The sequence below is a fragment of the Mustela putorius genome, unplaced genomic scaffold (assembly GCF_011764305.1).
Source record: "Mustela putorius furo isolate JIRA1106 unplaced genomic scaffold, ASM1176430v1.1 tig00003913_pilon_pilon_pilon, whole genome shotgun sequence".
Lineage (NCBI taxonomy): Eukaryota > Metazoa > Chordata > Mammalia > Carnivora > Mustelidae > Mustela > Mustela putorius.
This window is the reverse complement of record NW_025422060.1, coordinates 10,080,650-10,094,060: the sequence shown is the minus strand read 5'-3', so window position 1 is coordinate 10,094,060 and position 13,411 is coordinate 10,080,650. Positions and strand designations below refer to the sequence as shown.

General features: G+C 38.6%; 1 protein-coding gene across 4 annotated transcripts; it reads right to left on the bottom strand.

Moving 5' to 3' along the window:
- Positions 1 to 210: 210 nt before the first annotated feature.
- On the bottom strand, positions 211 to 12,472 carry MEIG1 (meiosis/spermiogenesis associated 1). 4 transcript variants are annotated; one of them, XM_004774847.2, is made up of 4 exons: positions 12,321 to 12,416; positions 11,955 to 12,062; positions 4,046 to 4,212; positions 211 to 539 (listed from the first exon to the last, which is right to left on the bottom strand). In XM_004774847.2, exons 3-4 carry the CDS (start codon positions 4,181 to 4,183, stop codon positions 411 to 413), a joined length of 267 nt encoding a protein of 88 aa, XP_004774904.1. In that variant the 5' UTR covers positions 4,184 to 4,212; positions 11,955 to 12,062; positions 12,321 to 12,416; the 3' UTR covers positions 211 to 410. The 4 variants fall into 4 exon arrangements, with proteins under 4 accessions (XP_004774904.1, XP_004774903.1, XP_004774902.1 ...); XM_004774846.2 differs by having other exon boundaries at positions 12,307 to 12,411; XM_004774845.2 differs by lacking the exon at positions 11,955 to 12,062 and having other exon boundaries at positions 12,307 to 12,472.
- Positions 12,473 to 13,411: the final 939 nt, after the last annotated feature.

Here is a 13,411-nt window from a genome sequence, read left to right as displayed (position 1 = left end):
AGGCAAGAGAAAGCCCTAGGGCCACAAGAGGCAGATCTGACATTTCAAAATGGTGGTCTTGGAAAGTAGTAAAGGCTGGGGGCAGGGGCAGGGGTATGGAGCACTAACCTGTAAACAACTAGCCTAACCACTGGGATGGTTTCAAATTGGGTTGTCTCTTTCTGTGCATCATGGTTACTCTACCTCAGTTAAAATAATCAGAAGAACAGGACCAAGACGAGTACAACTTTAATGCTTCTGCAATTATATTTTAGAATAGAACAGGCTGATTGATACCAGGTTTCATGGCTTTTGTGTTTCAAAACATTCAACTGAAGTCTGCATTTTGGATTATTTTATAAAATGACATTTACATGATGTAGAATGAAGCAATGAAGTCTTAGATGATGACAACACGAGAAGAACGAAAGCTAGTAAGCATAAATTTTGACTTTGTGGACTTCCTTGTCGTCACACTCCCTCTGTTTGTTGTAGTAATAGAAAGTATTGTCCCTTCTCTGGAGTTTCTTCACGTATCCCGTCTCTGGCCAACGATCTACCTGCACATCAGAAACCAGAATACAAATACTATGATGCTGGCTTTATTTTTATATAATAATTTATTATCAAATAGTTAACAGTATATCTCACATCCAAAAATTAAAGCATAAAATTAAATCTAAAAATACTTGAGCTCTCAAGAGAGTATTATGCACACCTCAAACACACCCTAAGTTGTACCCTTATACTGTAAAATAGCTAAGTTGGTGCTTCTCTCTAGATCCCAATTTCTAGATTTAAATTTCTACTCAGTGGCCAAGATAGAGGAAACATTCAAAACACTCTAAGCATTTTCTTATATTTACAAATTATTTCAAACATTATTACTTCCTGGGACGCCTGGGTGACTCAGTTGGTTGGACAACTGCCTTTGGCTCAGGTCATGATCCCAGAGTCCGGGGATTGAGTCCCGCATCGGGCTCCCAGCTCCGTGGGGAGTCTGCTTCTCCCTCTGACCTTCTCCTCGCTCATGCTCTCTCTCACTGTCTCTCTCTCAAATAAATAAATAAAATATTAAAAAAAAAACATTATTACTTCCTAATATCTAAAAGTAATGCCTGAGGAGGAAGTTAGAGTCAGGCCCCACTCTGAAAACACTTGGGTACTGAGAATCAATGTCACAGCAGTGAGAGATGGAACCAGCTAGACTCAAGATACCTAAAGGTGCATATGCAGTCCTCAAGTCCATATCACAAGTTCAGCTTGAAAACCAATTTTTTTTTTAAAAGACTTTATTTTTTAAGCAATCTCTACACACACCATGGGGTTGGAACTTAAAACCCCGAGATCAAGAGTCTCATGGTCCACCAACTGAGCCAGCCAGGTGTCCCTTGAAATCCAATTTTTAATAGAAATTTGAGGTCATGAATCTAAATCTCCACTATCTTATCTTACCTTTTCCCCACTATTCTTTCTCATACGTCAATTAGGTTTGTTTATCATTTGGCTTGACCTAGTTTGGACATTTTTCTCCCTTTCCTCTCCAAATTCATGTTCTACTTTCTTGATCAGGTCAATGTACTTCTCTTGTTGTTTGGTAGATTTCTTCTGGATTCTGTAAGATCTACTCTATCATTGCCAAAACCTGATCACTCAGGTATCATGGTCTAGATAATCAAATCTTCACCACCACCTCTATAGGCAGCTTGTCACTTCTCATATGCCCCATCCATAAATCACAACTTTCCACTGGGATACCAATAGATCATGAATACAAAGGAATGTGTGGCCTTTGTTTTCTAACAGCACATTTTCATTTTTTATGTTGTCTCATTTATTTAATAATTGATGAAAATAGGTAGAAACATATTGGATAAACCTTGGCAGGCTCTCTGACATATACAGTATAAGAAAAAACAAATCAATGGTTCCTGTCACTTAGGTCAAGTTTTTCTTTCATAGCTTCCATTGCCCCCAGCAGAGAAAGGAGGATGTTCTCAAGACACCATTATAGCTCTCTTCTTCTTGGGGCCAGGAGCAAGCTCTCTTTCATTTATTAGGGTCCTAAAAAGCATCTCATGCAGTGAAGAAATACCCTCCAAGGAGCTATATTGATTCCTATGCTCATCAACCCTTAGTCATTTTAAATAATAGCCTTTGTATTTTACAACTTTTCTTCTTGGCTTTTCACTTGAGGACTCCCATTCAATGGAGGAAAGCTTCACTCCTTTCAGTAGAACAGAGTGGAGTGGTTTGGTCCTCAAGACCAGCTACAGAGGTCAGTAAGCTTCAATAGCTCCTATGTCCCAAATGGACATATGCTTCAGGTGAGGAAAAATTAATTTGCTCAAACCCTTCCCACCTCTACCCACTGGTAGAGATATGCCAATCAAGGCAAGAGTTTAGTTACCATCCTGGCCTACCTTCAAGGCCCTCTGCAAATGTCTCCGGGGGCATGAAGCCCTTTTGGAGGATTGTCCCCCAGAGGATGTGATTTTGTCTTTCCCTAAATTCCTGCATCTTTTAAAAAGGCACATGTATTTTGACTTGCATAAATTTCTACTGTTCATGTCATTATTAATCTTCTATTCCAAGATAATAAAAGCTGTCAATCATTAAACACTTATCCTTCATTCACTCAACAAATCATTAAGCACTACAATGTTGGACACTTCAAACACATGATTTCATTTCATTCCTGTAACTATTTTCTAAAGCAGGCACTGCCATTACAATTCAACTGTTGAGCTCAGTCAAGTTAAGAACCTTGTTCAGGATTGCTCGACTAATGAGGGAGAGGAACCAGGATTCAGACCCTGGAGAGGTTCCAAATCTGGTTCTCTTCCTACTGGCCCAGTCAGTTTCTTGAGGTCAGGTACTCATATTTTCATCTCCTAAACACTTGGCATGGAAATTTGCACATGGTAGTGACAGGGCTGAGGGCACGCTGCCCCAGAACATGGCACTTTGGCATACTGATGGTTTCTAGTTAAAGTTACTTGAGAAACTAGAGCATAAAGACTCTGACCCTCCTCCCTGTACCCCTGAAAGCAGGAAAGAAATCCACACCCCCACCGCCGTGAAAGGCACGCTCCCTGCACCTGGAGGTAGACAGACATCCTTATCACCAGAGACAGAGAATTCAGAGCCAAGAGGGCTGTGTAAATAAACTCTGTTTCATTTCCCCACTAATTAGTCCTTAAGACCAAGTCGCTTTGTCTTGTCAGTTCTTTACACATTTCTTATTTCTTTGTCTGAAAGGTATATAAATGGCCTGCTTTGGTCACTTCTTGGGTCTAATATATTTGAGGCTCCTATATGTATGAAAGTGGATTAAACTTGTTTTTTCTCCTATTAATCTGTCATGGGTCAATTTGATTGTTAGACCAGCCAAAAGAACAAGGGAGAATTTTCTCCTTCCTTACAGTTTATACCCAATTAGTATTTACTGAAGTGAAATGCAAGACCTCTTCAAAATTGCCAAGTCATACAGTGAATAAGCTTGTTCTTCCCTATATCACACACACACACACACACACACCTCTCACTTTGTGGGACTTCCCCTTCAAGGAGGTTCTTTGTGTTGTCTTAAATCTGATTTTACGTCAGTCACATTATTGGGCACGAGAGTGTAATGCACAACCACAGTCAGGGGCTCTTTAATAGTTCTCTGTCACTTATACTCTTCATAATAAAATCTAACCCCTTTATAATTCAGGGTAAAAAAGAAACTGGAAAGAAGTTAATAGGTACACAACAAACTGAGTATCTGGCAATAGAATTACGTGAGTAAGGGAAAATGACTCTGCTTTTGTGGTGATCATCAACCCTTTATCTGGCAGAGCATGGTTGTTAAATAAAAGTTAGAAAGTTCTTAACGTTTCCATGCTGAGGGACCACCTCTCTCTCTAGTCTACCTGAAAACCACTCCTCTGGGCCTCAGTCTTCTCATCAATAAAATGAGAGAATTGGAGTAGAGCTTCCTTTTAGTTATTCTCTGGTTCTTTGTTTGATTTTGATCCTTTTCACTGAATGTTTTGAGTTCAGGTTTGTAGACACATCTTACCATAGAAACTTGTTTCACTTGTTTATATTCAATTTCATCCCGATATCCTGCTTGCTGAAATCTGTACAGATTTTCTATCTCTTCTGACCATTTTTTGGCACGACTTATTGATTTTGGTTTCACGTCAGAGCTAGCCATGGCTACAGGGATCTTATTGCCAATTATTTCTGAAAGATGTTAAAACAAAATTAATAGCATAACAGTGACAACTTTGAAAGTCTCTTTTAAAATGAACACAAGTGGAATTAAAAAAAAAAAAAACCTAGAATGTTGAGAATCCCATGAAGTATATTAAATTTTAAACATTCAATTTCAAGACTGAGAAGGATTCATGCTCTACTTTGGAAATTAAAAAAAACCCTGAAAGATACATAGGGAACTGTTTATTTCTTCATCACATAAAATTGCATTCAGAGCATAATGTCCTACTTCTGGTGTCCTAGGCAATAGTAAACACATTTCTGAAGTCACACTCTTATTTTTAACTACTCAGTAGATTGTCAAAATATCTTACCAACATTCCATTTGACTATATTCAAAACCGCATCCCCCACTTTTTTTTTTTTCCTAAAAAAGGAACGCAAGATCAGTCTTCTGTCTTCTTATTCTTCTTGCTGAGAAGCAATGGTTTCGCCTTTTCCCATATCTTAACTACTTGGAGGTAGTCCAATCACTGCAATCCATTTACTCAGGAGGTCACTGTGACCCTGCTCCTGTGACAGCCGGATGTGAAAAGACGGACGCACACAAAGCCCATGAAAGCTGTACGACTCTATGATACTGAGATCACTGATTTTAAAACAATGTAAGCAGGCACCAATAGCTTTTGAAGTTCAAATAGTTCACTGGAGTATGCATGATTGTCTATTCACCAAACTTCTAGAGTCAGTTTTTCAAAGACATGTCTTGCAGTTGTTTTCTCAGAGTCATCTTATTACCAAAATATGTATCAGTTAACTGACATAAAGTGCCCAGAATTTTCACCATGATTCCTTCAATCCATTCTTCTATTAAAATATGTTTCTATTGGCTGAAATACATTAAATATAGACCTCATGAGTAGGTCCTCTAAATGGATCCTTATTTTCAAAATTTTTTCAATTACAATGACAAACACTCATTACAATAGTACCTCTGCACTCTCTACCTTGGCCGCAGTCTGGAAGCAGGTGATCCTCATTCTGACCTAATGTAAGAAGGTCAATGGTAGCCTAAGGCTACATCCCAATGCCTATGTCATTCACCTCACTTGATCTCATCATACAGGCATTTTATCTTACATTATCACAAAAATAGTGAGTATAGGAAAATACATTTGGACAGGCTACATTCACATAACTTCAAAATATATTATTATAATTGTTCTGTTTTATTATTGTTGATTTAATCTTTATCATAGACAGGTATGTACAGGAAAAAACATAGAATTTATAGGGTTAGGTACTACCTGTGGTTTGAAGCATCCAGTGGGCGGTTTTGGACTGTTACGCCCATAGATAAGTGGGGGCTAGTATATGTTGAAAAGGTCAAAAATATATTGAAGTATAAAAAAAGAAAAGTCAAAATAATCATCACATCAATTAGAAGTATCCATTATCATCTTAAACATAAGATGAGTTAAGGCAGACTTTAAAAGTTTTATAAAAAAGTCTTACAATAAATGCTTTCAGAAGATTAATAAATTCAGCTCAGCCTGGATTTAATGAGGGGGAAGTAGGAAATGGACATAAAATTGATGGAATTTTTGAATTTCAGATAAGTATTTCTTTAATGTGAAGGACGTGACCTAAAATTTCTCTCATAGTTAAAAAAGAGAGACTAGTGGAGACTGTTATTTTAACAAAAATAGATTAGTGGAGACTTTTAGAAGGCTAAGAGTCATTTGTTTGAATTTTATGTATCAATCATGTGCAAGTACCAATTGGCTCTTCCATGAAAAATAAGGGAATTGGTCCTATGCATCCCCCTAACTTCTGTATACTTACAGAACTTAACATTACTTAACATTCTTTTTCTTTATTTAAAGATTTTATTTATTTATTTGACAGAGAGAGATCAAAAGTAGACGGAGAGGCAGGCAGAGAGAGAGAGAGAGGGAAGCAGGCTCCCTGGGAGAGCCCGATGGACCCTGAGATCATGACCTGAGCCGAAGGCAGCAGCTTAACCCACTGAGCCACCCAGGAGCCCCCTTACTTAACATTCTAAAGGTTGTGGTATTCACATTCAACCTGAAACCAAAATTCTCACATTTGTTTGGGCTTAGCTCCAGATTTAAATGAATTAAAATGAAGTCATTTGAGTTACACAATTCACTCTGATGAATGTAGCAACTACCCAAATGGTTATATCATTAATATTGTTTGCATTTTTTTCATCATGCATACTAATTATATCTATATCGATATGGATATAGATATAGACTAGACCAAAGAAAATTAAGGTATTGTTAATATTTGACATTTTTAAAAGTTTTGACCCTTGTTTATTAATTTCAGCTTAGGCTCATGTTGTATTTTAAGGCAATATATTGTTATTGTATGAATTTATGTAAAATATGGACTACCTGACAAAACAATAAACAAGCCATATTTCAGTGAAATCCTTGCCTTTCATTTCCATTCATTTTTTCAAATTTTCAAATTTTTATTTTTTGTTATTTTCAAAGTTTATTTTTATTTATTTAGTGGTTTCTTTTTTAAAAAATTCAAATTTAATTAATTAACATATAATGTATTAATAGTTTCAGAAGTAGAGTTCAGTGATTCATCAGTCTTATGTAACACCCAGGGCTCCTTATATCACATGGTCTCCTTAATGTCCATCACCCAATTCCCCCATTACCCCCAACCCCCTTCCCTCCAGCAATCTTCAATTTGTTTCCTATGATTAAGAGTCTCTTATGGTTTGACTCCCTCTGTGATTTTGTCTTTTTCTATTTTTTCCCTCCCTTCCCCTAAGATCCTGTTTTGTTTCTTAAATTCCACATATGATGAGATCATATAATTGTCTTTCTCTGATTGACTTATTTTGCTTAGCATACTACCCTCTAGCTCCAACCATGTCATTGCAAATAGAAAGATATCATTTTTTGATGACTGAGTAATATACCATTATCTATATATATACAACATCTTCTGTATTCATTCTCCTATCATTGGACATCTGGGCTCTTTCCATAGTTTGGCTATTGTGGACATTATTGCTATAAACATTGGGGTGCAGGTGCCCTTTCAGATCACTACATGTGTGATGCCAAGTGATATGGAGCATTTTTTCATGTTCTTTCGGCCATTTGGATGTCTCCTTTGAACAAATGTTTGTTCATGTTTTCTGTTCATTTCTTGACTAGATTTTTTGGTGTTTGGGTGTTGAGTTTGATAAGTTCTTTATAGATTTTGGATACTAGCCTTTATCTGTTAAGATGTTTGCAAATATCTAGGGGAAATACAAATCTAAACCACAGTGAGATACCACTTCACACCAGTCAGAATGGCTAAAATTAACAAGTCAGGGAATGACAGATGCTGGCGAGGATGCAGAGAAAGGAGAACCCTCCTACACTGTTGGTGGGAATGCAAGCTGGTACAACCACTCTGGAAAACAGCATAGTGGTTCCTCAAAAAGTTGAAAATGGAAATATCTTATGACCCAGCAATTGCACTACTGGGTATTTACCCTAAAGATACAAATGTAGTGATCTGAAGGGGCACATGCACCTGAATGTTTATAGCAGCAATGTCCACAATAGCTAAACTATGGAAAGAACCTGTATGTCCATCAACAGATGAATGGATAAAGAAGCTGTGGTATATATATACAATGGAATACTATGCAACCATCAAAAGAAATGAAATCTTGCCATTTGTGATGACGTGGATGGAACTTGAGGGTATTATGCTTAGTGAAATAAGACAAGATCATATGATCTCCCTGATATGAGGACATGGAGATGCAACCTGGGGGGCTTGGAGGGTAGGAAAAGAATAAATAAAACAAGATGGGGTCGGAAGGGAGACAAACCATAAGAGACTCTTAATGTCACAAAACTGAGGGAGGGCAGGGGGAGAGGGATAGGGAGAGGGTGGTGGGGTTATGGACATTGGGGAGGGTATGTGCTATGGTGAGTGCTGTGAAGTGTGTAAACCTGGCGATTCACAGACCTGTACCCCTGGGGCTAATAATACATTATATGTTATAGAAATACATTATATGTATATAATACATTATGTGTTATAGAAAAATTTAAAAATTTAATTAAATAAAGATGTTTGCAAATATCTTTTCCTATTCTGTCAGTTGTCTTTTGCTTTTGTTGACTGTCCTTTGCTATGCAAGAGCTTTTTATCTTTTAAGTCTCAATAGCTCCTTTTTGCCTTTGTTTCTCTTGCCTTTGGAGACACGTCTAGCAAGAAGTTGCTGTGGGCAAGGTCACAGAGATTGTTGCCTGTGTTCTCTAGGATTTTGATGGATTCCTGTTTTACATTTAGGTCTTTCATCCACTTTGAGTATATTTTTGTGTGTGGTATAAGAAAATGGTCTAGTTTCATTCTCTTGCATGTGGCTGTCCAATTTTCCCAACACCATTTGTTGAAGAGACTTGTCTTTTTTCCATTGGATAGTCTTTCCTGCTTGGTCAAAGATTAGTTTACCGTAGAGTTGAGGGTCCATTTCTGGAGTCTCTAGTCTGTTCCATTGATCTTTGTGTCTGTTTTTGTGACAGTACCATACTGTCACAAACTTTGTACTAGGGCTTGAAATTCAGAATTGTGATGTCACCAACTTTGGGTTTTCCTTTTCAACATTACTTTTGCTACTTGGGGTCTTTTCTGGTTCCATAAAATTTTTGGGATTATTTGTTCCATCTCTGTGGAAAAAAATTGATGATATTTTGATAGGGATTGCATTGAATGTACAGATTGCTCTAGGTGGCATAGATATTTTAACAATATTTGTTCTTCCAATCCATGAGCATGGGATATTTTTCCATTTATGTGTGTCTTCCTCAATTTCTTTCATGAGTATTCTATAGTTTTTTGAGTACAGATCCTTTGCCTCTTTGGTTAGTTTTATTCCTAGGTATCTTATGGTTTTTGGTGTAATTATAAATGGGATTGCCTTAATTTCTCTTTCTTCTCTCTCATTGTTAGTGTATAAAAATGCAACCGATTTCTGTACATTGATTTTGTATCCTGCCACTTTGAATTCCTGTATGCGTTCTAGCAATTTTGGGGTGGAGTCTTTTGGGTTTTCCACATAGAATATCATGTCATCTGAGAAGAGTGAGAGTTTGACTTCTTCTTTGCTGATTCAGATGCTTTTTATTACTTTTTGTTGTCTGATTGCTGAGGCTAGGACTTCTAGTACTATGCTGAACAACAGTGGTGAGAGTGGACATCCCTGTTATGTTCCTGACCTTAGGGGTAAAGCTCTAAGTTTTTCCCCATTGAGAATGATATTTGCTGTGGGGTTTTCGAATATGACTTTTAGGATATTGAGGTATACACCATCACTATATTGTGAAGAATTTTAGTCAAGAAAGGATGCTGTACTTTGTCAAATGCCTTTTCTGCATCTATTGAGAGTATCATATGGTTCTTGTCTTTCCTTTTATTAATATAGCATATCACATTGATTTATAAATGTTGAACCACCCTTGTAGCCCAGGAATAAATCCCCCTTGGTTGTGGTGAATAATCCTTTTAATGTACTGTTGGATGCTACTGGCTAGTATCTTGGTGAGAATTTTTGCATCCATGTTCATCAGGGATATCAGTCTTTTTGATGAGGTCTTTGTCTAGTTTGGGATCAAGGTAATGCTGGCCTTGTAAAAAGAGTTTGCAAATTTTCCTTATATTTCTATTTTTTGAAACAGCTTCAGAAGAATAGGCATTAATACTTCTTTGCATGTTTGTTACAATTCCTCTGGGAAGCCATCCAGCCCTGGACTCTTGTTTGTTGGGAGATTTTTGATTACCGCTTCAATTTCCTCGTTGGTTACAGGTCTCTTTAGGTTTTCTATTTCCTCCTGTTTCAGTTTTGGTAGTTTATACATCTCTAGGAATGCATCCATTTCTTCCAGATTACCTAATTTGTTGGCGTATAGTTGCTCATAATATATTCTTTTTTTAAAGATTTTATTTATTTATTTGACAGAGATCACAAGTAGGCAGAGAGACAGGCAGAGAGAGAGGAGGAAGCAGGCTCCCTGCTGAGCAGAGAGCCCAATGTGGGACTCGATCCCAGGATCCTGGGATCATGACCTGAGCCGAAGGCAGAGGCTTTAACCCACTGAGCCACCCAGACGCCCATCATAATACATTCTTATAACTATTTGTATTTCTTTGGTGTTGGTGATCTCTCCTCTTTGATTTATGATTTTATTAATTTGGGTCCTTTCTCTTTTCTTTTTGGTAGGTGTGGCCGGGGATTTATTGATCTTATTAATTGTTTCAAAGAACCAGCTCCTATTTTGTTGGTTCTACTGTTCTTTTGGTTTCTATTTCATTTCCATTCATTTCAGTGGGAGGCTCACTGCTTTGTTGCTGCACACTAGGTATGGCCAACAGTGAGTTCAACATGTGTGGTACAGCCTGACAATCCATTAACAGATACAACCATATATAACCTATTTTTTTTCATAGAAAAATGACACTATGAAACATGAAAGGAAAAGTGCAAATTCGCTGTAAAAGAATACTTTCAGAATTAGTCATGTTTGTTAAATGAATTTAGTGACTGTATTATATTGATTTTATAGATAAAGCACACTTTCTAAAAGTAGTGGCACAATCATACTTTTTGTTTTACCCAAACCATTTTTGCTTTAGGCTTGACTTTTTCATACCTAACAAAATACTTTTATATACTCGTATTCATTCAAAAACTATTTTCCTGAATGTTATCTAGATAACATTTTGCCACTTTCCAGCAAAACAGTTATGTAAACTATAAATATAAAAATGCTTTCAACAAGGGTTCCTGGGTGGCTCAGTTGGTTAAGCATCTGCCTTTGGGTCAGGTAATGATCTCATGGGTCTTGGGATTGAGTCCTGCTTCCGGCTTCCTGCTAGGGAGTGGGGGGGAATCTGCTTCCCTCTCTCTCTCTGCTCCTCCCCCTCTTGTACATGCGTGCATGCACTCGTTCTCTTTCAAATAAATAAAATCTTTTAAAAAATAAAAAAAAATTGCTTTCAACAGAAGAGCTGTCCAACAGAAGAGTTGAACTACTGCAGGAAAAAACCCCATTTTTTTCCTCAGTGGAAATATGTATCCTCTACACATATTAGCTATTTCAAAACTTTGTTTTCCCACAATAGCTAAAGGGAACATAAATGCATTTTCACCATAATACTGTAACTACAGGTTACTGTAACTATACTATATAGTGGTGGTGCAAATCCCCCCCTAAATTTTTGTCTCCCTTATTACTTACTTTGTACTTATTAAAAACAGAATAAAACTAAAATTGGGAAAGATCAACTTACAGTTTTTCATTTAAACAATTAAGTAATTCTGGGAAGTTCAGTGACAATATTAATCCCGCTAGTAACATTCAGCACTTTGAAATTTAGTGGTTTTACTTTGCCAAGAGTTGTGGCAAAACTACAACACTATGTTGTAGCTACAGAAACAGGAAATGGCAATGGTTGACTTTCTAGTTTTGCAAAATTCTAATTTTATTAAACAGTATTAAGTTTATATAGGTATTTTAAAAACTCAGCAATATCAAACCCTTGACAATCTCAAGTTTTAATCTGAAATCAAAGCCTTTGATGTACGTTATCTCTAACTCCTTTCTATGCAAAAGTCCTTTTCATTTCCTTGTTCGCTCTGAAAACTGCTTTTTGCCTTTAGTTGTATTAAAACCCCAAGAGCATTAATTAGTATTGCCAAACCTCCATTTCTTTACCTATTTTATATTGTTCCTAGATGTATCAGGATATGGCAAAAGAGCTGATCAGTTAACATTCCTGGGCTTGTTCTCCGAACCGTGAAAAGGTCTCATTTAGAAGGTCCGCTTGGAAGTTACGGGGAAATCAGATTTTGAAAGTCAAGGAGTAGCAGGTAAAGACCCCTGCTAACCCAGAAAATTAGAGAAGCAAGCCGGGCAAATCTCAGAAATCACAAAGACGGGTCGGAGCAGAAGGGGCGGAGCCGAGGGTTCCGGGGCGGGGCCCGGGCGGGCACAGAGTAGGGGGCGGGCCGTTCGGGCCCCTCGGGACGTGTCCACCCACCCCCTGGGTCCCGCTCTCCGTGGTTACCCTCGCAGGCCGACCTGGAGAGGCCGAGGCACCCCGCCCGGGAGCTCGCAGGAGAGCGCGGCGGTGCTCGTGTTCTCCACTCAGGAATCCGTGGGCTGGGCAGCGAGAGGCCAACTGTCGTGCCTCGGCGACCGTCGCATCCCCTAGCAACGCGTGGCGCCCCTAGCTCCGGCCCCACCCCCTGCGAGAGGGCCCTAGCGCGCAGGTGCGAGGGCGGAGACGGGCGGTTTGGAGAGACAAAGCTGACGCCAGGATGGGCATCCTGCAGGGGCTGACCCCTAGGCAGAGGAATCGAGCAGAATGTGTTATTTGTTTCTACAGTACCAGACAGAATTCCATTGGAGATTTTGGTTCCTGCGAGTAGATCCCTCATGTCTGTCCCACCCTATTTCTCATTTTGTTGAAACTAAATGAACCGGTCAATTCACAGATTAGAGCTTAGTGATTGGCAATTTATAAACCCACAATCAACAACATCCATAATTTAGATGACTTTTCTCTACCATTACCTTTATCTGTATATTTAAAATACTATCGATTTGCTTAATAATTCCCAAATTTATTTCCTCAACTCAAATCTCTCTCTGAATTCCAGACCTGTATCTCTCTCTGAATTCCAGACCTGCCTATATTCAACATCCACCTAGTTGTCCCAAACAGCCCTCTCCAAAGTCCCCTCCCCAGCCTTAACTAACTGGCTCCTAGAGTCCACTCTGTCTTGCCCGATTTATCCGTCACTGTTGGCTTTTCTGTTCCCACGAAGTCCAAGCCGCTATCACCCCCCCACCCCACGCTGGTTATTGCAATAATCTGCAACAGGTGTCTCTTGATCCCCCCTGGTCTATTGTCAACACAACAGTCCGTGAAATCTGTTTAAAACATAACTCAGATTGTGTCATTTCTCTCCTCGCAGTCTTGCAATGGCTTCTCATCTTACAGAGTAAAATCAACAAAACCCTACAAGGGTTGCATACAATTCCCCTTCCCTTGCTCTGGAGCCGTCCATCACTCCATTCCAGCCACACTGATCTGCTGGTTGTTCCTGGCCAAGCTTCCAGCTTGAGGCCTTAGCTGTGGCTGCTGCATCAGGCTCTCTATCTTACCC